Source organism: Terrapene carolina, unplaced genomic scaffold, assembly GCF_002925995.2.
Source record: "Terrapene carolina triunguis isolate 2854851 unplaced genomic scaffold, T_m_triunguis-2.0 Scaffold84, whole genome shotgun sequence".
Classification (NCBI taxonomy): Eukaryota; Metazoa; Chordata; order Testudines; family Emydidae; genus Terrapene; species Terrapene triunguis.
In genome coordinates this window covers 30,877,004-30,904,291 of record NW_020664435.1, presented here as the reverse complement: position 1 = coordinate 30,904,291, position 27,288 = coordinate 30,877,004, and the positions used below count along the sequence as shown (strand labels likewise).

General features: G+C 44.3%; 1 protein-coding gene across 5 annotated transcripts in view; it reads left to right on the top strand.

Annotated features, from left to right (window-relative positions):
* Positions 1–11,666: 11,666 nt before the first annotated feature.
* Positions 11,667–27,288, top strand: part of VPS50 (VPS50 subunit of EARP/GARPII complex) — a 178,278-nt gene continuing 162,656 nt past the window's right edge. For 4 of the 5 annotated variants that reach the window (XM_026649456.1, XM_026649454.1, XM_026649455.1 and 1 more), the window contains exons 1-2: positions 11,667–11,791; positions 16,206–16,274. In XM_026649456.1, the coding sequence (XP_026505241.1) occupies positions 11,759–11,791; positions 16,206–16,274 (102 nt within the window). In that variant the 5' untranslated portion in view covers positions 11,667–11,758. Of the gene's footprint in view, positions 11,792–16,203; positions 16,275–16,772; positions 16,834–27,288 lie in introns of those variants that run through there. The other variant, XM_026649457.1, reaches the window with a different exon arrangement.

Genomic DNA, 27,288 nt, shown 5'->3' with positions numbered 1-27,288 from the left:
GCACAAAGGTCACAAGAGAGAACTTTGGCTCACATATGGGGCCACCAGAAGAAATGGGAAGCCATGCGGAGAATCTTAAGGTGGCCAAAATGGCATGTCAGCAGAGTGTTATGGCAGAGTTGAAGGACCTCCAATGGGGTATGTATATGCGCCCATCAATGTATGTTACCCCACCTGTGTGGAGCATTGCATTTTGGTTCCGGATTGTTCAGACTGTTCTGTCACATCCCAGGCTAATGGGTCATCCCATGAGGCAGACTGAATTAGGTTGATCGGGTCTTGGTGTATTGTAGCACTAAGAAAGTTGTGGGGTTTTAGGAGATGGAGTGGTTCTTGGTTGGGCTCTTTGCCCTCTTAGTAGTATTCCCCCTTTTGGGATAAGGCATTGGCCTTTCCACTGCTGGTGCTTGGGTAATAGGTGATGAAGAAGTAAAACTGAGAGAAGAATAATGCCCACATGAGTCTCGGGTTGAAGGCTAGAATCTCACACAGATATTTGAGGTTTTTATGGTCAATGAAACCTTGGACCAGCGTCAGGCTCCCTCGAGGTGATGGAGTTACTCTTTGAAGGCTGATTTAATCATGAACAGCTCCTTATCTATTATGTTATAATTCCATTCTGCAGGGGTGAGTTTGCGGGAATAGTGCGAGCAGGGGTACAGTGCTTGCTGTGGCCTGTGCTTGAAAGAGTATGATTCCCATAGCCACACTGTATACATCAGCTTTCATGATGAATGCCTGTGCTGGGGCTGCTAGAATGGGAATGGTGGTAAAAGTGGCCTTGAGCTGTTCAAAGGTGCAGTGAGCTTCGGGTGTCCAAACAAATTGGATGGCCTTCTGGACTAGGTTATTCATAGGAACTATTTTCCCTGGGAAGCCCAGAATGAACTGTTGGAAAGAGTTCACAAAGGGCAGGAAGTGCTGCAATTCTCAGGGGGACCTGGGCACTACTCAGCTGTGAATGGTTTCCATCTTCTGGGGGTCCATTTTAATGCCCTCCAGGCAAAGGATATAACCCAAAAATTCTGTGGAGGATTGGTTGAAGGCACATTTCACCAGTTTCACATACAGGCAGTGCTCCCGTAGTCTTTCCAGGATGAAAAGGATGTAGTAGCAATGCTGCTTGAGGTTCTCTGAAAATACAAGTATGTCATTAAGTTAGATGATTGTGTACTGGTTCAGGATGTCTATAAACATGTCATTTACAAAGCGTTGAAAGGTCACAGGAGCCTTGGTCAGACTGAATGACATTACTAAGTATTCATAGTGTCCATAGTGGATTCGGAAGGTGGTCTTCCATTCATCTCCTGCCCTGATGTGCCCTAGGTTGTAAGCCCCCCAGAAGTCCAGTATGGTAAAAATTTTGGCAGACTGCACATGATTTAGCAACTCTGAGATTAGGGGCAGGGATAACAGTTTCAGACGGTCACTTGGTTCAGGGCCCGATAGTGTACACAGAGGCATAGCTTTCCATTTGTTTTCTTAACAAAAAGGACCAGAGCCCCTACTGGGGAGGTAGTGTCAGACGAAAAACTTGTTGAGAGTGTCTTGGATGTATGCACGAAGGGTGTCCCGTTCTGGCTTGGACATTGCTTAGATCCACCTGTAAGGGACCTTTGTCCAATTTTGTAGGTCTATGGGGCAGTTGTAGTCTTGGTGTGGAGGTAACGTGTCTACATTTCCCCCCCCAAAAAATGTCTCAGTAATTCTGGTATGTATCAGATGGCAAGGACTTAGGCCTGGGAACAGTTCCTTCTGGCTAACTGCCACAGTGCAGCATCCTCCCACTGCGTGGTCATTTCTGATTGGGTGTCTGGAGCCGGAGGATTGAAATTGAAAGTAGGTAGGCAGATGCTTCAGCAACATTCAGATGGGAAGCTGATCCTCTTTTCTCGACAGGAGATGTAAGGGTCATGCTGCTCTAGACAGGTGATGTCAAGAATCAGGGGAAAGTGTGGAAAGCGAATCGCATTCAAATGCAGTACCTCTTGATATTCCTGGAATACAGCCTCTAAGGGTATGGTTTCCTGTGTCACTGACCCTGAGGACATAAATGACTCATCAACTGCTTCTACAAGATCTGGCATAGGCTTCAACTGGTGGGGAATTTGTAGGGTTCGGGCAGCTTCAGCATCTGAGAAATGATTGGCAGCACTGATATCTATGTGGGCTCACTGAGGGGAATTGACTTGGCTCCATCCATGATATGTAGCAGTATCTGTACTTGGAAGTGTAGGGTCTTCACTGAGGGCTGGAGGGGCAATACTCATGTTATTAACATATTAGATTGCTGTATTTTTGTATTGCACAAGCATTCTATGGAAATAAAAAGTGTAAACAAAAAGCATGTACAGATATTTTGTTCTATACGGGCTTCCAGTATGCACTGGTGGCCTGATAGTGTTTGTGCTTAATGCAAGATTATTGACTCCCACTAAATCCTTTTTTAAAAAACAAAGACACTTTATTTTAGTAATAACCTTGTGTGTGTTTTGGTTCAGTTTTGGTGAGTATTAATTATTTTATTGTTCAGAGATAAATCATGTTGCCATATGCTAAAAATTGTTTGAGGGTTATTTCTACAACAAAGAAGTAACTTTTTCTCTGCTCCACTAAAGGATGTAGAAGGTTCACCAAAACAATTAGAATCTGGCCAGGGATATTACAGGGGGAGAATTGGCTCCATTATATACTTTCCCCTATTCTCTTTTTGGTTTGGTTATTCAAAGTTGCATCATATTGTGATTTGAATTTAGCAGTAATTGAACTGGCCCAATGCACTAATCTCTGAGCATGACTGGTTAGAAGAAACTGAAGCAGCCAGAAAATTGTCAGAGCTTGAACATTTTCTTGCTACTTAGGGATAGACCCACCACATTATACTGTTTCTTCAAACTGCTATAGTTGAAGTCTGAAAATTAATCTGCACAGAAAGTTGCTCTACAATACATTAAAAACAATTTCTACAAAAATGTAAAATTAAGAAAAAGCAAACATTTGGCCTATTGAGCAAGTCATGCATAATTAAATAGCTAACAAATCAGGGTACATATACAATATATGACAGAAGATATGTCAAGGTGCACCATCTTTTTGGCCGACATGCTTTTATATAATAAACCGGCAACATTATTATTGCATCAAATTCCTTGTTTGTGTTTAAAGACAACTCAGTGTTATTGAATTGTGCTGGATTGACAATCCTGGAAACTGAAGTTCTTTATCCACATACTAGTTATAGCATGGATAGTGGAAAAACGTCTTTGCTGAGCTGCTGTGCTAGTATGCCTACACCCTAACTTGAAGAGACCAGTTCTAGGAAAGAGGATTTTTTGTTTTCCTTGCCAATTCAGATGAGTTGACGTCTCTTGAGATGGCCAAAAGAGCTGCAAATTAAGGTCAGTTGTAGTGGTGACTTTTCTGATGTGGATTTCTGTGCGAGTCCATTAATTACGAATCACTTGGTGATGCTGAAGGTTTAATAAAAGTATATTTCTGTAAAAAAAACCTCCACACTTTATTTCCAACAACAAAAGTATAAGGTACACAGAGTAACGTGAGCACCTCAGTGTCTCTCATCTCCAGTTTTAGCCAGTCCAGTGGCCACCTGATTCATTAGATGTGTGTTTTCAAATAAAGGAAGAGCCTCAGGCAATTTATTTTTGGAAATGTTTAACTCAGGTGCCACATGTTAGAACTGAGGGCTCTATGCTTAATCCAATGGAAGAACTGCAGGTGCTGCTGTGGTGGAATGGCCTTTGAACCTCTCACATTGTATTGTGTGACTCTGGTTTGCATACACACCACGTAGTATGATAAAGTGCCACTTCCCATGCTATTTCATCACACATCTTTCTGCAAATATAGACCCTCTCTACACCAGGAAGTATTCCTGTCAGCGCAAGCTCTAGTATAATGTTTCCTGCTTGCTTTCCTTTCCTCAAAAAAAGTACGCGAGAACCCTAGAAACAGATAGAATAGTCTTATAATACTAGAAGCACAACTTTTCGGATAAATGATTTGAATGGGATTTGCTTTGTACCCAGTGATGCAAGTAGAAATATTTTCTTGCCGGTACTGCACTCATGGGAAAAACACAATGGAGGGCACATGACCTACCCACGTGACCTTCCATGTGACTCCTTCCCACCCCGCCCCCAGCCCGGGGCCCCCGTCCCCTCCGACACCCCCCTTACCTGTCTAAAATTGTACAACTGCATCTGTGAAACAGATGTAGTTGTAAAATGATGGCTTGGGCCCCTGGTGCCACCTGTACTTCCAGGTGTCATTGAGGATCCAGCAGCACCCAAATTGAAAGCTTCTTAAATGAAAGAAGGATAGGAAGGACAATCACCCCACTTTCCCTTAACACACTATCAGTGTCCAAACTAAGCTTCTGCCAGCTTGCCATTATCTAAGTATTGCTCTCCGCCAGGCCCTAGGAAAGCAAAGATGCTGCGCCATCTGGGTTTGATGGAAAAGAGGCATAGAACTGTGTGTGCCATGTACATCTTGATAGAACTACAGCCCAAATTGTTTTATTATTTTCCTCAGCATGACATACAGGAGGGGCAATCAAAATCAGCCTGGCAGAACATGCATGAGAACTGTCTCTGGACAGATAAGCAATTGATCAAAATCACTAATCTCTTGGGGCCAAATCCTGTTCCCATTGAGATCAAAAGGAGTTTTGCTATTGAGTTCAATGGGAACAGGCTTTGACATTTGGAGAGGAAAGAACAAAACCATGCAAGCAAGGGCTATGTTGCTTATACCACAGGTATCAAAGGCTGCTGACTCATGTGAGAAAGTCAGCAGACATCTGATCTTTGTCCATTGCAAGGAACAAATCAGCAATCAATGAGGCTAGAACAGTCACTCTACCATATCCAACTGATAAGTCCATCTGCAAAGGATCAAGGAAATATGAAGACTCCAGATTACCTTAAAGTCCTCAGTCCCTTGGTTAAAATGCTCCCATTAGTATATGTTCATAGTCCAGAGGCTGGAGCAGGAAAGTGGCTGGAGCAGGAAAGAGGCAAAATGGATAAGTTTCCAGGCCAGGGCCTTTTAGCTTCTGCCAAGTGCCAAGTAAAGGGAAATCTGTTCTTACTGTGAAAGATGGTGTTTGGAGTCACATGGGCAAGTTACATGTCCATCACCCCCACCCATATTCTAGTTAGAACATTCACAAAAAGTCCATTAAGTGTAGACAGGCATATTCAGGGTCCATTGTGAGCTAAGTGTTCCTTAATGGGCCATTCACCTTGACTTGTCCCTTCATGTGCTGGCTAAATACCTTGTGGGCTTTACCACAGGAGCAAACATGTAGTAAACATAGCTAATATTCATAACTTCAGATACCAAGATGAATATACAGGCATAGAAATAGCATAATAATAAGTACCAGCTATTTCACCTCCATGACTATTCCCAAAAGAGATTCTGAAAAATCACACCACGTATCTGAGACCCTATGTGCCTGCACCATGCCCCACTGGAGTTTTGTTATCTGTTATGGAACAACAGAGATGGAACCAGTGACATGACTCCATTTAGCTTAAAGGGGCAAGGTTAATTTTTAGCTGTTCAGGTGTGTTTAGTCATTGAGGGCATGCTGGCTGGCACACATTCAGGTTAATGGGCTTCAGTGTTCCTTTGCAGTTAACTTTTTAATGTTCATAAACCTGGTATGTGCTGAGGTGGTTTAAAGCATAACACAGGTTTTTAGGTTTGCAAATCTGTGAACCTCTGCCTCTTTGAGATTTTATTATTATTATTATTATTATTATTTTATTTTTTGCTGGTTATAATGTGGGAGGGTATCCTCTCCGCCCTCTGCTCATGAGGTTATGTATGTGTTTTGTAGAACTCTTCTGAACACCAGTTGGAAGGACTTTTTTTTTTCAGTAAGTGTGGACCGATTCTTTTCTCTTAGAAAGCATACCATTTTTTCAGGTTCACACTGATTAACACAGAAAACAATTGGGGCTGTTAATTTTTTTTCAAATTTCATAGAAAATTAAGTTCAGCTATATTTTCCAGTACAGTGATGAAATGGGTATTTTGTATATACAAACATCAACATGCTTAACTACTCACTTTCCCCCCAGATATGTAGTATTTTGTCTGTTTATATGGAATATGGAAGTTGGGTGAGGAGCCATTTCAGCATATGTATGACTTATTAAAAGACAAATTTTAAGTAAAACTGTATCCTAAACTGCATTATGGTATTATACTCAAACATTGCATTTCAATGGGAGATTCAAATTCCTTTATAGGAACAGAACAGACTCCTGAAACTCTTACCACAAAAGCGGTCCATAGACATGCCAATAGTAAGAGTTTCAGGAGTCTGTTAGGGCACGTCTACACTGGCAAAGTTACAGCGCTGGCAGTTACAGCGCTGCTCAAATAGCGCCGAAGGAAAACTGCTGTTGTGTGTTCACACTGACAGCTGCCTGCCCAATAGTGTGTTCACACTTGCGGTGCTATTCGGAGCAGTGTACTCTGGGCAGCTATCCCACAGAGCACCTCTTTCTCTTTTGCCGCTAAGACTTGTGGGAAGGCGGAAGGGGTTGCGGGGCATCCTGGGTCCTGTCCCTGAGATGCATTGCTTTGCATCCCAGCAATCCTTGTGCTTCTGTCCGCATTTGGCGCCATCTTTCAACAGTTTGTGTACTGTGTGCCCTGCCTCTTTCTGGCTACAGGAATGGATCCTGAGCTGTTGACAAGAATGCTGTTCGCACTGACCAACACGTCACGAGTGGCAGTGGAGTTATTCCTTAAACTACAAAGGCAAGAGGAGTGCGACATTGATCTTGCCACATGTCGTAACTATGACACGAGAATGCTTGTGTCATTCATGGAGGTGCTGACCACAGTGGAACGCCGCTTTTGGGCTCGGGAAACAAGCACTGAGTGGTGGGATCACATTGTGATGCATGTCTGGGATGACGAGCAGTGGCTGCAGAACTTTCACATGAGGAAAGCCACATTCATGGGACTGTGTGATGAGCTCGCACCAGCCCTGCAGCACAAGGACATGAGAATGAGAGCTGCCCTGCCATTGGAGAAGTGCGTGGCGATTGCATTGTGGAAGCTGGCTACTCCAGACTGCTAGCAATCGGTCGCTACTCAATTTGGAGTGGGAAAGTCAACTGTTGGACTCGTGTTGATGCAAGTGTGCAGGGCCATTAATCGCATCCTGCTCAGAAAGACCGTGACTCTGGGCAACGTGCGGGAGATTGTGGATGGCTTTGCACAAATGGGCTTCCCTAACTGTGGAGGGGCGACAGATGGCACACACATTCCAATTCTGGCACCAGACCACCTAGCCACTGAATACATTAATCACAAGGGGTATTTCTCAATGGTTCTCCAGGTGCTTGTGGATCACCGTGGGCGTTTCACAGACATTAATGCAGGCTGGTCTGGAAAGGTGCATGACACGCATCTTTCGTAACACTGGCCTGTTCAAGAAGCCGCAAATAGGGACTTTCTTCCCGGACCAGAAAATCACTGTAGGGGAAGTCGAAATGTCCATTGTGATCCTGGGAGACCCCGCCTACCCCTTAATGCCGTGGTTCATGAAGCCATACACGGGGCAACTTGACAGCAGCAAGGAGCGGTTCAACAACAGGCTGAGCAAGTGCAGAATGACTGTGGAGTGTGCATTCGGTCATTTAAAAGCCTGCTGGCGATGCCTGTATGGGAAGCTGGACATGGCCGATGACAATATTCCTATGCTTATAGCCGCATGCTGTACCCTCCATAATATTTGTGAAGGGAAGGGTGAAAGCTTCACTCAGGGCTGGACCGCAGAGGCTCAGTGCCTGGAGGCTGAGTTTGAACAGCTGAGACCTGGGCTATTAGAGGGGCACAGCACGGGGCCATAAGAATCAGGGATGCTTTAAGGATCAATTTGAAGCTGAAAGCCAATAATATTTGTTGCTATGCTCGGGATTGCAGTGCTTGTAATGCTAGGAGGTGATTGGTGCACATGATGCAAGAAGGGGCCTTAACATAATTGTATGTTGCTTTGCAGTGCTCTTTTTGCTTTCACTTAATAGAATAAAGATTGCTTTCAAACAAACACAATTCTTTTATTGAAAGACAACAACCAGAGGAGAGTCAAACGAAAAAAATCATCAGCAGGGCGGGGGATGAAGGAATGGGGGAATGGAAGGTCTCAAGAGGAGGAGGGGTCCCAGGATGGCTACAGTTTTGTGTATGTCCAGGGATCATACCCAACCTTCTTCTTTGGAGTACGATGCAGCGGGTGCTGTACTTCAGCAGGGCCAAACTGCAGATTGATGGGTATTGAGTGCAGTGGGTATTGGGAGTCCACACTGCTGGACTGTGAGGAGGGAGGAGTGGAATGCTGTGGGTAGAGTGGAGCCAGGAGGTTGATAAGAGTGTGTTGGCTGTGTGTGTGTGTGTGTGGGGGGGGGCACATGGGAAAGAGTTTTGCGACAGCGGCTGCAGGGGAGGGCGGGCATGGAGCTGCTCGGGTTGAGGAGCTAGTATCTCCTGGAGCGAGTCCGCTTGGCGTTCCATAACTGTTAAGAGCTACTCTGTGGCTTCTTTCTGGTGTGCCGCGCTCTCCTTTTGTTCCATCTTCTTGCTGTCCCGCCACTCCTTCAATTCCTTTTTCTTGGCAGCAGACTGCATCAAAACCTCACGCATAAAGTCCTCCTTAGTTCTTCTTAGACGCTTTCTAATTCTTCGCAATCGTTCTGCCGCCGATAAGGGAGGCTGGCCTCCCAAGGTCACCTCTGTGAAGTTTAAATGCAACATTTTACAGAAGCAGTATTGTTTGCAACACAGACAACACTGTCTCAGTGCTTTAAAACACAGCCAGTACTCACACACCTGATGCTAACTGGCTGACCCCAGGCAAGCACACACAAACCACAAGACCCCAAAAATGGTGAGTAGCCATAGGGGCAGGGTATATCACTGTTCCCAGACCCTGCTGGACACTGGGCACGTGGCTCTTGGGGAGAGCCAGCACTGTAGCGGGGGCCTGATAATTATTCCTGTCCCCACACTTTCCACAGGAGGTGATCATTATGGAAGATATCTCGCTGCTGAGGGTGAGCAGGAAATCAAGAGAGGGTCTTCTCCAAGCATGTGGCTTCCACCCTGGCCTATATGCAGCTAGCCTGTGTGCAGCTATGGTCCCCCCCATGACGGCACAATGGTGCGGGAAAGTTAGCATTAATGGAACAAGAAACAAAGCAGCTCTGCCGAGGAACCTGCAGGAGCGGATTGCCCAGTATCTCCACGAGAGTTTCCTGGAGATCTCTGAGGGAGATTCATGTGAAGTGAGGGAGTGTATAAACAGCCTGTTCCGCTGCTCAAACTAGGCAGGAGGTGGGAGACAAGCCTGCTTTCTGCAACCCTCCTGCCCCCAGCAACTTGCTTCAGCAATTCCCCAAATCAGATCCACTTACTGGGGCCTCCTCTCCTGTTTGCGCTTCACCAAGATCCAACTGCTATGACTGGCTAGGCTCCTCCGGGGTAGAAGAGAGCTCCTGACTGCATGCATCTCTGGCCTCTGAGACATCCTCTGCCTCTAGTTCCCCCTCCCCCTCTTCATTCAAGATTGCCTCCTCCTGGCTTGGTCCACTCTTGACTGGCAATGAAGCCAACGAAGTATCCACAGGGGACTCTGCAGTGGAGTAACCACCGAGTATCGCATCCAGCTCTTTGTAGACCCGGCAGCTCGTGGGCGCAGCACCGGAGCGGTGGTTTGCCTCCTGTGCCTTGTGGTGGGCGTTCCGCAGCTCCTTCACTTTGACCCTGCACTTCAGTGTGTCCCAGTCATGGCCCTTTTCTATCATGCATCTAGAAATCTGTCCATAGGTATCATAATTCCAATGGCTGGAGCGCAGCTGTGACTGCACTGCCTCCTCTCCCCAAATGCCGATGAGGTCCAGCAGCTCGGCATTGCTCCAAGCGGGGGATTGCCTGGTGCGTGGAGCAGGCATGGCCACCTGGAAAGATACGCTGAGACCACTGCACACATCACTGAGCAAACAGGAAGGGGACTTTCAAATCTGCAAAGGAATGTATGGGGTGGGGCTGACGGTTGGTCACCTGAGGGCAGGGCAGTAGAGTTCAAACCAATGGCCAGAGAGGTGAGACCAGGCATTGTGGGACACCTCCCGGAGGCCAATCGCAGTGCTGTAATCACCACGGTGTCTACACTGACACCGCAGCGCTGTAGCCACGGCGCAGGAAGCTCTACGCCTCTTGTCGAAGTTTTTTTTGTTAGACCGCTGTTTCTGCGCACTAAGTGGCTTGGCAGTGTGTACACCTCGGGAGTTACAGCGCTCAAAGCTGCTTTACTGCACACAAACTTGCCAGTGTAGACGGGGCCTTAGACTAGTTTGGCTGTAAAGAAGAATTCTATGTACACTGGGGGGGACAACGCTGATACCTGTCAGGCTGCAGAACTGGGCTGACATCAGAATCCAACCATCCTCTGGTCAGTGCAAGCAAAAGCATTCCTCTAATGATTTGGACTTGATGTGATGCAGCATGAATGTCATGGATAATTCAGACCAATGGGGAGAAACAGAATAAAAAACAGTGTTTGAACACCTTCTGTCCTGTCGTTGTCCCTGCCCCACGGCTCCCGTCTTGAGGACTCCTGACTAATTTAACAGCACAATACATATGCTAACACTTTGTTTAAGTTTGTTAGCATATGCATTGAGCTGTTAAATCCATATAAAGAATGAATACCCTCCCTAGCCCTGTTCTGCTCCTTTAAGGAGCAGAGCACAGCCCCTGCTCCCCCAGAGGTCAGGGGCTAGCCCCAAGTCTTTCCGGTACTCAGTACCCCCTAAAAATCCCTTGCCCGTACTGTGTACTGGAGAGTACCACCCTATTTGCACTACTTTTTGTACCTCCCTCTCCCAAAAAAGAAAGAGGGAGAAAAAAGGCTTAGTTCTTGTACTTCTCTACTGATCCAATGCAGCCTTTGGGCACCATCCCCATTCACAGAGCCTCTTCCCTCCAAAACAAAAAGACCGGACAGATTCGACTGCATATTCCTCCTTCCCCAGCCCCACCATGCGTCTCTGAGGCTCAGGAAAACTGACCCCTGGAGACTCCCCGAGCGGGCAGGCAGGTGCTAGGGCCCGTTGGTTGATGGGGGGGCACCCAGTGTTCACACCAAGGAGAGCCTTCCACAGGGCACATCCCCCCTTGCAAACCAGGGACCACCTCTGATGCCATCAGCAGCCCTCTATGGCCCCTGATGTGTCCCTGTCCCTGGACTGACAATGAGCAATGACCCCACTGGCTTGGCCTGGGAACACATTGGCCTGCCCTGGGCCAGCCATGCCCACAGTGCAAATGGCTGAGTGAATGCCGCAGCTCGGCCAGCAGGGGGCAGTGAGTCCTCCCAGTAAGGGGCTCTCTATACAACGAGTCCCTTCCTCTCTATGATTACCGTGTTATACCGAGGCTACAGCCTCGGCCGTGTGGGGTGGGCAGAATGGGCGGGTCTCGGTGTGCCGACGGGGATTGTAGTTTCCTGAGGCCGCACCTCCCCGGTACTGTGAAAGGTGGTGGCGCCGACGGAGGACTACAAATCCCAGAATGCACCAGGCAGCAGGAAGGCCTGTCACGTGATGAGCAAAATGGCTTCCTAGTGTCAGATGGGGCTTAAGCCTGCGGGTGACAGGGGCTTGTGAGCGCAGCCGGCCTGCGGGCCTGAGCTGCGCGAAGCGGGGCGGAGATGCAGAAAATCAAGTCACTGATGGCTCGCCAGGTAAAGGGTAACGGGGCGGGGCGTGAGGGGCACAGGAGCGGGGGATGGAGGGACGCGTGTGAGACCCAGCTCCGGGTGTGTGTGTGTAGGAAGGGCACAGTTGGGGGCCGTGTGTCTGTGGAGGGGGCTGCTGAGCTGGGGCTGGGGCGTGGTCAGAGGTTGCTCCCCAGGGGACTGTATGGGAGTGTTGCAAAGAGGGATTGCGGCCCTTCTACGGGGTAGTGGACGTGGGGGGTGGGATGAGGCTTTAGGGTGACTGCGTGTGTGTGTGCTGGGCTGAGGAAGTGGTGCCCTCAGTCTCTACATGGGGATGGCAACACGTGTGTATTCGAGAGTATAGAGGCCCACGGTGTCTGAACAAGGAACACCAATGTGTGTTATATTGGGGCTAAAGTGGGGTGCTGGAAAAACCATGAGTTTCAGTGGCACTTGGGAAGAGAGAAGGTTTAATGTGCCTCAGAGGTAAGCATATGTACCCAATTTTTGCTTTTATTAGCACTTTGAACTCCAAATAAATGTCAAAATATGAGAGGTCATTAAATGGTTTATTCTGTCCTGTTATTTGTTCCTTTTTTATGGTACAGATCACAAGGTGTCCTTCGAGTTCCCTTGTTCTAGGGCAGTTTTACCTTAAAACTTTTTCTTCTTCTAATGTGGTTTTGTTTCCTAGTGAACGTAAGTGTTCCCCCCCACCAAAAAAAAGGGGGAGGGGAAGCAGGTTATGGCAGGATTTTGAAGTAGTATTGGAAGCATTTATATTAGAGCACATTTAAACAACTCTTGATAAGCACTTGAAAACCTTGTTCCAGTATTTTGAGTCTTTGTTACCCCTCTTTACTTTCTATTGATTATCGTTATAGTTCAGACAATCTAATGCACATTGTAGTCTGCTTGTTCAAAGGTCTGTTTTTTTAAATAGATATTTAAGTCAGGTAAATATCTCTGGAAATTAGGCCACTTTTACCTGTGTGCCTAACTTTATCTCTGTGCCTAACAAATTTGAAAAATATGGTTTGTCACAAAAATCAAAGGGTTCTAGATAACTAAATGTCAAAAAAAATCTGTGAACTGTAGAAGATTATATGGGGGAAGGGCAGTATTATATTTAGGCTTGTAGTTCAGGTTTCTCAAAGCTGTACTGGAGACAGCTTTCAATAAGTATCTGGGATATTTTTCAAGCCCCAGAAGTAATGATCTGGTGAGAAACCCAGCTCCCTTCACACACATAGATATTGGGAATGGGGTGGATGCTGGATTCTACTGGAGTCATTATTGCTTCTTGAGGCTTCATATTAGATCACTCTGCTAGTAGGCATCTGATCAATTTGAAGTCTCTTTCCTGCTGAGAGTTTCCTGTCCATAATCCCACATGCAATCCAGCTCACTTCTGTGAATGAGGTGGCGGAGACCTCTCTTATTCTGTTCCAGCACCAGGCTACTGGCAGTTTAGGGGAGACTCTCCCTTCTGCATTCCTTCTCCTAGCTCCATTTTCCCCCAGGCCTTTTCTATGACTAGCTCCTTTGCCTTTAATCTAGTCCTAGATTTTAGTAGTAGCAGAGTGAAACTGACATACGTGACTATTGTTGGGGTTCTCAATACCAGAGGTAAAAAATCAGTCTTGTTGATTTCAGTCTATTGCTGCTTAGGAGATGCTTTGGGTGGCCATAGAGAAGCTGAAGCTGTTTGTATGCAAACTCAGGAAGACAGCAATGAATTAATCTTCAAAGCATGAATCATCTTCTAAACTTATAAGCAAGGAACTCCCCATAAAGTTTAAATTCTCTAGAAATTAATGGCTTGGGCTCCTCCTATGCCACTCACATGTAAAGTTTTTCTTTCCCTGGTGAGTGGATTTTTCAAACTGGGTCCAGAGTTGTTCAGTAACTAAATTAAAGCAAGAAGACATGTAGAAAATGGTTTGATGTGAAAAGCAATGCAAGGGAACTTTCTTAAAACATACACATTAAGAATGGTGAGAATATGAAGTAATTCTACAAAAAATATTCAGTGCATTGGAGTGGGTGGAATCTTAGTTCAGTGTGGGAAAGCTTAGTTTCAGAATTACTTTAAAATTCTTAGTCCTGGGGGCAGGAATGATGTGATCCAGTGGTGCCCAACCTTATTACACAGGAGGGCCATATAAACCTAAGCACAACCTTGTGTGGGCCAACCAGATGTTACATATTTTAATAAGATTTAAAGTCCCCTGTATTGATTTTATAAGGTTGTTTCCATGTACAGTATTGTCTGTTTACACACTTGTGTAAACTAAAATGATGTAAACATGACAAAATGCTAATGAATCGGCCGTTGGTATATTGTGTTGATGTAGGCTGCAGGCCTTATGAAATGCTGTGTGTATGGCCTGCGGGTCATAGGTTGGGCACCCCTCACGTAATCAATACCACTTTTCAATCTTTGGGAAAGCTTGGGGTTCATTTAACATTCAATAAGAACTTCCTCATGGTGTCACATGCCAGGGGTTCTCAACCTTTTTCTTTTTGAGGCCCCCCCAGCGTGCTATAAAAACTCCACGGCCCACCTGTGCCACAACTACTGTTTTTCTGCATATAAAAGCCAGGGCTAGTGTTAGGTGGTAGCAATCGGGGCAATTGCTGGGGACCCCATGCCACAGGGTGCCCTGCAAAGTGTAGTTGCTCAGGCTTCGGTGTCAGCCCCGGATAGCAGGGCTTGGGGCCCTGTGCTTCAGTCCCATACGGCCAGGCTTCATCTTTCTGTCCTGGGTCCCAGCAAGTCTAATGCCGGCCCTGCTTGGCGGACCCCCTCAAACCAGCTCGCGTCACCCCTGGCCTCCCAGATCCCTGGTTGAGAACCACTGTGATACACTGTAAGTGCTGCTAAAAATAACGATGGGGTAAAATGGATATCTGAATTTCTTATTTTTCAGCTACCATTTTGGGTTGCTTGATATTTTGAGTCTTGGCCTCATTGAGATGGTGAATGCTTTTGTTTGGTGAGGGCAATTGAGGTGGAGGATGTGTTTGGATTTCCAAAGTTCATAATAAAATCAGACAAGTAAACCCGCAAAAAGTGATGTTTTTTTCAACCTGGAAGGTGAAACATTTTAAAAATATAGTGAGTAGAAAAATGATGCCCTTAGCAAAAATCATCTGTTTACTCCCTGCCAGAGACTTCATCAGTGTCAAATTTGTCTGCTTTAAATGAAAATGAGATTTTTCTCATTGCAAATTCATACTTAAGCATTTTTCAGCATTATTAGAAATTATGTAATATTAGTTAGCATTTATACAATGCTTTTCATTTGAGGGTCTCAAAGAACTTCACAAAGACCCCTTTAACAGATGGAAAAACTGAAGCACAGACATTAAATGCCCGACTTTCAGAGAGTTTCAGGACTCATATCTCTGGTACAAGTCAATGGGAGTTTTGGGAGATAAGTATGTCTGAAACTCGGCCCTACGTGACTTGGCTGAGGCCTCAGAGGCAGCTGGTGTCAGAGCCATGTTTAAAACTTGGGAGTTCCTTGCTCTCAGTCTTGTGCATGCACCGTTAGAATTTATACATGCAGAATAACAGAATGCTATTTGCTTTTCTGTCTCCATGTTGCCTCTGTGTTTCTGATAGTAGTAAAAGCTAGTTTTTTGTCAGAAAGTTAACCAGGCCTGATTCAGAAGACACGTTGGGAACAGATACGTGCCGTCAGTGTGCCTTTTAGACTGTCACATTTTAAAATGATTAACATGCTTAACATTTAATAAACTTTTATGTATTAGTTGGCTGGATGATACAGCCTGTATCCTATATCAAATCTCGGCATCATAAGAACATCATCTGTTTCCATGATTAAAATTCTTTGAAAGAAACAATAATTACATAATTGCTAAAATTTGGAGTGTACTGTTTTTTTCCCCGCTAATAAATATAAAGGGAAAAGTTTAACAGTTTTATATGGTAAATAGTTAAGTGTTCCATTATACAGAAATGATAATTATGCTACAGAAAAGGTGGCACTTAATTTGAATTAAATTTTTTTGATGCCATTAACTCATCAAACTAGCAGAATAGGGTACATTATGTTTTGAGTTGCATTTGCCTTTTAAACACTGAATAACAGACGTGGGAGTTGACAAGATGGTACAATAGAAAGTAAGTATTAATTGTAAAGAAATGCTAATCTCTTTGCTGTTCATGAATTTGACTGATGTGGTGCAGGCTCTGATCCCAAACCTGCAAATACTTTGAATAAATTACCCATGTTATTAGTCCCACTGAAATATTTGACATGATGCAGGTTATGGCCCCAATCCTGTAATCATGTTTGTTAAAGCTATTGTATTTACATTTTTCCCTACAAATAAGATCTTAACATGGTTTAATTGCAAGATGTATAGAATTGACTAGCTTAACTAACTGTTATATTTCTTTTTTAAGGGTCTCAAAAGTCCACAGGAGAACGTTCATGACCTCAGTCCTGTTGAGAATTTTCGGATTCCTAGCAAGGTGTGACCCACAGATATTCTTTTGGTTCTTGTTTGTGTTAATGTTTCTGGGTTTTTTTACATAGTAGGCAACTCTTTTCTTTTTCCCATCTGTTTGGGAAATGTTTGTGTTGGAGAAGTTTTTTCTTTTCAACAAGCTGAATGAGTGAGTTCTGCAAAAGGTCTAGTATCCGGGGGTGAGAATGTGCACTGAGTCAAAATTTAGATGAGCCTTCATGGAACTCAACAATTCTCATATTGTTTACTGCTCTTAATCCCAGTTGGTCTTCCTATGAGACTAAAATTTACAAAAGCCATACTCTCTCCCTCATCGGAAGGTACAGCATGCACCTCTGCCCTCTGTGTTCAGCCTCTTTATCGTTTATTACTATAAGTATATTCCTCATAGTTGGACATTTTAAATCATAATATTTTGCAGTTATGTCAACAGATAAGTGGCACAATTACTAGAGGTATATAATGATCCCAGAAAAGCAAATTGCTCTGTCTCACTGCTCAGGTAATGTCAATTGCTGATAAATACAGAAAACATGCTGCTGTCTTGACAATCATGCGAAAAGGTGGGGCTTAATTCTCAATACATCTTCCAAGTGTTGGTGCCAAGTTTTGCTGTGTCCATTGCCCCACTGATTTTACTAACATGCTTGAACCTGGCATGATCTGTGGTAAATGATGTCATAGCTCAGTCATTTTGGCTTTAACCTATGAATTATAAAAGTTACTGTCTACAGCTTCTGAACATACACAAAAGTACCTTTTACAATGCACTGCTTGTGTTGAGGGAAATGAGAAAATCAATCACATAAAATAAAAATATTCCCAAAGGAAATAAAATGTAATACCCCATATCTTTAGTGTCTTTCATAATATCTGAACTGGTGCATAACATATGTTCTAGTGGTATGCATGCATTAATTCCATGGAATATGTACATTAAATGACCTCAAGAGTACTGTCTCACCTCCATGGTCCAATTTTTAATTATACAAATTCCTTCTACCCACTAAGTTACAGTTTCGAGGTGTCAAATTTAAAATAGTCTTTTTTGCCAAGTCAGTATTTTCAGCTAAGAATTACCCCAGGGCTACTTTTATCTTGTGTTTTTGTTACACACAATATCAAGCTATTATACTTCTGTATGGTAGTTATGTCTTGAAACATTCACAATGGGAAAACAAGCTAATTTTAATTATCTAGTGTTTTAGCTCAGGCATTTATAGTGAAGTAAGAAACGTGACAATCATTCACTATCATACCTGTTTGGGGCCTGATTCTGCAATTCTTCCATGAGCAGAATCCCATCAAAGTTAACGGGAATTCTGCATTCAAATTTACTAACAGACTTTATTTGCATTATTGTTAAAACGTGAGACTTGATTTTTTCAGAGATGCGAAGTATCGGCAACTTTCCTAGAAATCATAGTGATTGCGGATGCTCAGCACCTCTGAAAATAAAACTGTTGGTCTTTCCTGTGTTGCTAGTGTAAAACTTTTTGAAAAATGTCTCTTCTTCCAACAAAACCTTTATTAATATCTTCAGGTGAGTGAGTTTCTAAATTACTTGTTATGGGTATATTTTTAAGTCAGTGATACATACAAATTAGCTTCTTAAATAGATTGCTGTAATCCTTTCCTACCAGAGATTGTGTATGAGGTTTTATTGAGGCTCTCAGATAAATGAGGAACAAGTTAAAATCTGAATTTATTATAAGATTCTCTTGACCAGCTATGCTATATCTGGCACAATTCCTAGGTGTGGGCTCTAAGCAGTCTAGTGTAGCAGCTTTATGGGTTCACATTTTTGTTTTTAAGGAAAGGTTTTATAATAGTCATAGCTGAAAGATATAGAACCCCACCCCCAGACTGGACAAAACATGGGGTTAACATTCCTACTTTTCTGAAAGCGTAGATTCTGGTTTTCTGTTTGGTAAACTGGAATTGCTTTGGCCTTGACTATGTGAATGACAGTAATGGAGAGCAATTTTCAGTAAAAATAAGATAGTTCAGTTGGTCAAAGTTTTGGATTTCCCCCCCCTCTGAGTTCCTATTTGATTGGCTATCCTGTAACTCTTGGCATATGCAATGTGTTTGGGACTGATAGTGCATTTGTTGCCATAGCAACACACAGAATACATAAACAGGATTATGATATACTGTATATACTTGATCATAAGTCGGTTCGTTTATAAGCCGACCTCCCCAATATGGATAAGTAAAAATGGAAAATTTTTATAACCTGTTGTAGTGAGTCGGTGTGGCTCCCCTCCTGCCCAGCAGAGGGAGTGCCCCTACAGACACCCAAGTGGGCGGAGCCTCCGCCGCCTGTTCCCGCCCCCCGGAAGTCAAGGGGCGGGACAGGAAGTATAAAAGCCGGCCGCCAGAACTCAGTGAGGCCCCAGCCACCGCAGGGAGCAGACGGGTGGCTGGGAGCTCGCGGCCGGGAGACCTCCGAGGCCGTTGCCCTAACTGGCCGGAGCTGCCCCGAGCCCACTACGAGGAGGAGCCGCTGGAGCCCTCCTGCTCCCGGTATTGGGAGGAGCCGTTGGAACTCCCCCGCACCAACTGCGAAGGCGAGACGCCACCAGAGCCCCTCTGCCCCTGCTGTTACCCGGAGGAGCTGCCCGAGCCCAATTACCCGGATTTCCCCGAGGAGCTGCCGGACCTGCCACCAAGCCCCGGCCGAGAGGAACCCATGCTGGACCCGGGGCCACGGACGAGGTAGGCCCTGAGGGGGGACTTGGAAGTAGCCCGGGGGTAGCCGACCCTGGTCAGGCTGCAGACACATATGAGCCGATGTCAGTGTGTTTCGGTCAGGACACCCCACTGACCCGCAGCGGCCGCTGCTAGGGCCCCGGGCTGGGACGCAGTGGAGTGGGTGGGCCTGCGTCCCCCCCTGCCACCCCTGCTCGTGGGTGGCAGGCTTCCCCCTCACCCAACGCTCAGGTGTGGGAGCCTGGGCTTACCCCAACTGTTGTACTGTTGCTCAGCCCCTGCCCCAAAGGGCCTGAGCCCCTTAACTGTGTATTGTTGCTCAGCCCCTGCCCCAAAGGGCCTGAGCTCCTTAACTGTTTGTTTGCTCAGCCCCTGCCTGAGGTCCTGAGCCCTGAACTAACTGGTTGTTTATTCCACCGGTAGTGAGTCGGTGTGGCTCCCCTCCTGCCCAGGAGGGTCGAGCCCTGGCACGAACCTTCTACACACGTTCATAAGCCGACCCTATAATTCAGGGGTTGGCAAACTTTGGCTCCTTGGTGATCAGAATAAGCCGCTGGTGGGTCGAGATGGTTTGTTTACCTCGAGCGTCCGCAGGCACGGAGGTAAACCTAAGTAAACAAAGTGTCCTGGTGCGCCAGCTGCTTACCATGATGGGCTGGGACAGCAACTGGTGGGGAAATTTTTTTGGGGGGGAGAAGCTGGGAGTCAGGGGAGTAACCCCTGTGACCACCATGCACATGACCCCACCCCTAGCCTGGGACCCCCACACTCTCCCCATCCCTTCCCACCTTATCTGGGGAGGGCCTGGGAAGGATCTCTGGCCTGGCTGGAGCTGCTCCGGCGGGCCAGGCGGCGCAGCCACAGCCTTCTCCGGTGGGCCGGGCGGAGCTGCAGCTGCTTCAGAGGCTGGGGGGAGAGCAGCGTGGCCAGAAGCGGAGAGACTCTGGCCCCGCCTCTTCCCTTCTGTCTCTGCTGGCTGTGCTGCCTCTCCTTGATCCCTCTGTTGGGGGGAGGGGCTGTGTCCCACCTCTCCCTCTTTATACCCGTTCATAAGCCGACCCCCTTCTCTGGTGCTTCCCTTTTTTACTAAAAAAATTTAGCTTATGAACGAGTATATATGATAATTGTAGGATCAAGCAGCTGGGCTGGAAATAAACTAAATCCTCTTACCATTTATTATTCTATAGTGATATACAAAATTGTACACAAACATGCACTGTTTTTACCAGAAGATAAAGAAAAAATATTTTTATGGGTATATAAAAGTAGAGCTTTAATTTCTTAAAACAGTAGGAATAATTCCAAGGGGGAACTTGCAAAGCTTATTACTTCCTGCTCATGCTCTAATAAAATGTACTTGTCCTAAACCTAGATATCTGGAATAACAATTTCCCAACCAAATACAACCTAAGTATGGTATTGCTCTTATTATATGAGAATACTTCTGTATTCAGGGTGGCACCTGTACATTTAGCTAAAACAAATATTGGTACTGGCTCCAATTTCAAAAACTGTATTAATGACATTGGAAGATGCCCAAACTGGAAGAACATGAAGCCTGCATGAATCACAGGAAGGAACATGTGCTGTTCATAGATAATCCTAGGGTGGATTGTTTTAAATCAGTGATTTAAATCACTAAGCAGGAAACCTTGATTTAAACTATCATTTTTAGTCATGTTTTCCATTTGTCCTTTTTGGTTATTTTCCTAAAGGAAGGTTGAGTTTCATCATTGGTAACAATTAAAACAGGTTGGTTTGTAACTCTATATATCCTTTACATTAAATTTGGTGCTTCCTTTTGCTAACCAGGGGTCTACATTATATTTAGTCATATTTATTTAAGCAGTTATATTGCTTAACTTACACTTATGCAGATTCTTAATTTTTTACATTTATATGTTAGAAAATGATGTATTATGCATTTCTTATTTACTAGATGGTTAATTTACTTGTGATTGGTGTACAGCTCTATTTGGATGGAAATTCAAATTCAATTGCACAAAAACAGCATGTTTTTAGTAAAGAAAACTTACATGTGCTGGAAACATAAGAAAAAAAAGTTGTTTGAAACGTTTTGAATTTAAAACTCATTTTATTAAGCAAAGGAAACGTTATCTGTGGTTAGTAAATTAAACTTTCTGATCACCACATCCTTTAAGATTTTAGAATTAGTAGATCTCATCCTCTCACATCTACTTTTTATTCATAGATTAGAAGGGAAAACAAGATTTCCTGCTTTTTCAGCTGCCAATTAGTTTCTTAACTTTGAATGACCTAGTCATTGAATTGAATAAACTGAAATGAAAAAGGTATTTGCTCTGCATCTGCAGAAGAGGCTACTTCTCTGAAAAGACAATTTAGCATTTTCAACAAACTTTGGTTCCAGGTGCTCAGCCAGTGACTTCCATCAGTTTAGTTGTTTGACTTTCTTTAAAACTCGACAGCAAAGATATACTAAATATTTTGTGTATTTAATTTAAATTATTTTAATAGATTCATAATGTTTAGCCCTTAACATGGGTTATCAGTTTCAAATTTAATTTTAAATAGGTTTATTGTTTAAAAATAAACCTGTCTTTAATTTAAATAAATCAGATTTTAATTTAAAAAAATTGTCATTAAAAAAATTATTGATAGGATCATCCGGGGGGATGATAAACTCCTGTGTTAAAACACATTTTTGAAGTGTGGCAAACAACTTTAAAGCTCAGACAGAGGATGTCGAGAACGTGGACGAGCACAAATCCATGGGGCTGGATGCGCTGCATCCGAGGGTGCTAAAGGAGTTGGTGGATGTGATTGCAGAGCCATTGGCCATTATCTTTGAAAACTCCTGGTGAGTGGGGGAGGTCCCGGATGACTGGAAAAAGGCTAATGTGTAGTGCCCATCTTTAAAAAAGGGAAGGAGGAGGATCCGGGGAACTACACGCCAGTCAACTTCACCTCAGTCCCTGGAAAAATCATGGAGCAGGTCCTCAAGGAATCAATTCTGAAGCACTTAGAGGAAAGCACCTAGAGAGGAAAGTGATCAGGAACAGTCAGCATGGATTCACCAAGAGCAAGTCATGCCTGACTAACCTAATTGCCTTCTATGACGAGATAACTGGCTCTGTGGATGAGGGGAAAGCAGTGGACGTGTTATTCCTTGACTTTAGTAAAGCTTTTGATACGGTCTCCCACAGTATTCTTGCCGGCAAGTTAAAGTAGTATGGGCTGGATGAATGGACTATAAGGTGGATAGAAAGCTGGCTAGATCGTCGGTCTCAATGGGTAGTGATCAATGGCTCCATGTCTAGTTGGCAGCCGGTATCAAGTGGCGTGCCCCAAGGGTCAGTCCTGGGGCTGGTTTTGTTCAATATCATCATTAATGATCTAGAGCAGGGGTCAGCAACGTTCGGCACGTTGCTCGCCAGGGTAAGCACCCTAGTGGGCCGGGCCAGTTTATTTACCTGCTGACGCGGCAGGTTCGGCTGATTGCGGCCTTGCTGTCCCGGGCCAATGGGGGTGGCGGGAAGCCGCGGCCAACACATCCCTCGGCCTGCGCCGCTTCCCGCCGCCCCCATTGGCCCGGGACGGCGAACCTGCCACGTCAGCAGGTAAATAAACTGGCCCAGTCCGCTAGGGTGCTTACCCCGGCGAGCCGCGTGCCAAATGTTGCCGACCCCTGATCTAGAGGATGGTGTGGACTGCACCCTCAGCAAGTTTGCAGATGACACTAAACTGGGAGGAGTGGTAGATACGCTGGAGGATAGGGATAAGATAAGCATTATATTAGTATGATTAATATAACAGACTCTCCAACTCAGATAGAAAATTTCCATCCATTTCCAGCATACAAAGACACACAATACACATGCTAACCTCCTCTAACTCATGCTGTAATGCTGAACTTTAATGCCATCTTCAGTCAAATATGGAAGCATGGGCACTGGTTAGGTATGTGGTTTGGTACATAAGAACGGCCATATTGGGTCAGACCAAAGATTCATCTAGCTCAGTGTCTTGTCTTCCAACAGTGGCCAATGCCAGGTGTCCCAGAGGAAATTAACAGAACAGCAATCCTCAAGCAATCCATCCCCTATGGCCATTCCCAGCTTCTGGCAAACAGAGGCTAGGGACAGTATCCCTGCCCAACCTGGCTAATTGCCATTGATGGACCTATCCTCCATAAATTTATCTAGTTTTTTTGAATCCCGTGATAGTCTTGGATGTTATGAAGGCCTCTGTCAAAGGGTTCCACAGATGACTGTGTGTTATGTGAAGAAATACTTCCTTTTGTTAGTTTTAAACCTGCTGCCTATTAATTTCATTTGGTGACCCCTAGTTCTTGTGTTATGAGGAGTAAATAACACTTCCTTATTTACTTGCTCCACACCAGTCATGATTTTATAGATCTCCATTATATCCCCCTTAGTTGTCTCTTTTCCAAGCTGAAGAGTCCCAATCTTATTAATCTCTCCTCATATGGAAGCTGCTCCATACTCCTAATAATTTTTGTTGTCTTTTCTGAACTTTTTCCAATTCCAATATATATTTTTTGTGATGAGGTAACCACATCTGCACGCAGTACTCAAGATGTGGGTGTACCATGGATTTATATGGAGGCAATATATTTTCTGTTGTATTATCTATCCTTTTCTTAATGATTCCCAACATTCTGTTAGCTTTTTTGACTGCTGCTGTACATTGAGTGGATGTTTTCAGAGAACTGTCCACAATGACTCCAAGATCTCTTTCTTGAGTGGTAACAGCCAATTTAGACCCCATCATTTTATATGTATAGTTGGGATTGTGTTTTCCAATGGGCATTACTTTGCATTTATCAGCATTGAATTTCATCTGCCATTTTGTTGCCCAGTCACCCAGTTTTGTGAGATCCCTTTGTAGCTCTTCGCAGTCTGCTTGGGACTTAACTGTCTTGAGTAGTTTTGTATCATCTGCAAATTTTGCCACCTCACTGTTAACCCCTTTTTCCAGATCATTTATGAATATGTTGAATAGGACTGGTCCCAGTACACACCCCTGTGGGACACCACTATTTACCTCTCTCTGGTCTGAAAACTGACCGTTTATTCCTACCCTTTGTTTCCTATCTTTTAATGAGTTACTGATCCCTGAGAGGACATTCCCTTTTATCCCATAACAGCTTACTTTGCTTAAGAGCCTTTGGTGAGGGACCTTGTCAAAGAGTTTCTGAAAATCTAAGTACACTATATCCACTGGATCCCCGTTGTCCACATTCTTGTTGACCTCCTCAAACAATTCTAGTAGATTGGTGAGGCATGATTTCCCGTTACAAAATTATGTTGACTCTTCTCCAACAAATTATGTTAATATATGTGTTTTACAATTCTGTTCTTTACTATAGTTTCAACTAATTTGCCTGGTACTGAACTCAGGCTTACTGGTCTGTAATTGCCAGGATCACCTCTGGAGCCCTTTTTAAAAATTGGCATCACATTAGCTATCCTCCAGTCATTTGATACAGAAGCTGATTTAAATGATAGGTTACAAACCACAGTTAGTAGTTCTGCAATTTCACATTTGATTTCCTTCAGAACTCTTGGGTGAATACCATCTGGTCCAGATAAATTAAACAGTAATAAGTCATCAGATTGTTCCAAAACCTCCTCTAATGACACCTCAATCTGGGACAGTTCCTCAGATTTGTCACCTAAAAAGAATGGCTCAGGTTTGGGAATCTCCTTCACATCCTCAGCCGTGAAGACTAATGCAAAGAATTCATTTAGTTTCTCCACAGTGGTCTTATCATCCTTGAGTGCTCCTTTAGCATCTCAATCATCCAGTGGCCCCACTGGTTGTTTGGCAGGCTTCCTGCTTCTGATGTACTTTAAAATATTTTTGCTGCTACTTTTTGAGTCTTTGGCTAGCTGTTTTTCAAATTCTTTTTTTTTTTTTTGTGTGTGTGTGTGCGCCTTCCTAATGGTCTACATCACAGCCAGATCGACTACATCATGGTGCAAAACTGATTTCGTTCTGGGATTAACAGAGCTAAAACGAGGAGCTTCCCCGGTGCTGATATTGGAAGTGATCACGACCTTGTGATGCTAAATTTTTGGCTGCGGCTAAGGAAAATCATCAGGCCAAAGTTCACCAGAACCAAGTTTGACTTAGAAAGACTCAGAGACCAAAACATTGCAGAGTCGTTCCAAGCAATGATCTGTGGAAAATTTGCCCCGCTGCTTGTTCTAGAGGAAGATGTAGAAACAATGACCAACAATTTCAACGCTGTAATGAATGAGGCAGCAGTGGACATCCTTGGGAAACATCATAAGAAGATAAAACCATGGGTCACAAATGAAATACTACAAATGTGTGACATTAGAAGAGAACTTAAGAGAGACAAGAACAGCACTGAGGGAGTTGATATATACAGAGCAATTGGCAGAAAGATCAAGAAAGGAATGAAGGTGGCCAAGGAGATATGGATTGAAAAACAATGCTCTAAAATTGAAGAGTGTATCAATAATAAAAATAGCAAACGAGCCTTCCAGGCTGTAAAAGATCTGACGAAGGAAAGATGGACCAAAGGTAACACAATTCAAGACAAACAAGGGAACAGTCTTACAGAAGAATGAGACATCACCAATAGGTGGACAAACTATTGCTCTAATCTATACAACCAGCAGACAAATGGAGATTCTAGTGTCTTAGACAGTCCAGATTCAACAGAGGAGGATGACTTTCCAATACTGCGTGAAGAAGTGGACGCAGCTGTGAAATCACTCAAGAACGGAAAGGCTACAGGTATTGATAACATCCCAGCCGAATTGATGAAATTTGGAGGAGAAATAGTAATAGATGTACTCACCAAGATCTGGCAGAATGGCCCTCCACATGGACCCAGTCACTAATCATCATTCTGCCAAAGAAAGGCAGCCTGCAATTGTCAAAATTACCGGACTGTAAGCTTAATTAGCCATCCCAGCAAAGTGAGGTTGAAAGTCATATTGAACAGATTGAAGCCACAAGCAGACAACATCATAGCTGAAGCACAGGCTGGCTTTCGTGCCAGAAGAAGTACCACAGAACAGATTTTCATCCTTTGTGTTCTATGTGAGAAGTACTTACAACACCAACAGGACATCTACCATGTCTTTGTTGACTTCAAGAAGGTGTTTGACAGAGTATGGCGCGAAGCTCTCTGGGCAACCATGAAGAAGTACAATGTTGGTCGTAAGCTTATTCTTACCATTAAACAACTGTATGCCAAGGCCAGCATTGTTGTTCTCATCAATGGCACAATAGGATAGTGGTTTCTCACCACTGTTGGAGTCCGGCAAGGCTGCCTTCTTTCGCCCACACTGTTCTACATATACTTGGAGCGCATAATGACTGATGCCTTAGAAGATCACAAATGCACAGTCAGCATTGGGGGATGAACAATCTCAAATCTTTGGTTCGCTGATGACGTTGGTGGCCTGGCAGGCAGCGAAGATGAACTTGCCAACCTTGTGAAACGATTGGATGAAACCTCCGCAAAATATGGCATGGAAATCAGTGCAGAGAAAACCAAGCTGATGACAGACAAATGTGATGGGATCAGCTCACATATCACTGTCAGTGGACAAGAGCTGGAGACAGTGAAACAGTTCAAGTATTTGGGGGCAATCATCACTAATGAAGGATACAAGGCAGAAATTTGGGCAAGAACTGCGCAAACAGCAGCAGTGGCAAAGCTAAAGCCAATTTGGAGGAATAAGAACATCTCCTTGGAATCCAAACTGAAACTGCTGCATGCATTGGTCATCTCCATTTTTCTGTATGCGTGCGAGACATGGATGGCAGAACTTTGACTATTGCCAAAAGACAAAGTTCATGTGGGAGGGTTTAGGCTTCTGAAATCTCTCCAAAATTATTTCTTCCAACCTTATTTGTGGCCAGCCTTGTGCTCTGCTTCCTTCGATCTCAGCTCAATAAACCTTCTGTAAAAGTGTACCATCTCCTGCACGTTGGACATGACCTCACTGTTGCAGTCATCTTGTTTTCAACTGGTGCAAGACTGCAACTTGCCAGGGTAGTCTAAGTATCTCCTCATTTATGACAAAGTGAAACCAACAGATATTAAGAATGTGGTGTAACTTTTGACGCTGAACTAACTTTAATCTAACTTTTTGACTTTTTTGTTTCTTCTCCTGACCTGTTAGCAGCCATGTTTTTGCTCCATATAATGGAGTTGTCATCACTACTGTGATCACTGTGTCACTCGTATCTTAGGGAATGTCTTCACTACTGGGGTAAGTCGACCTAGGTTATGCTACTCAAGATACGTGAATAAT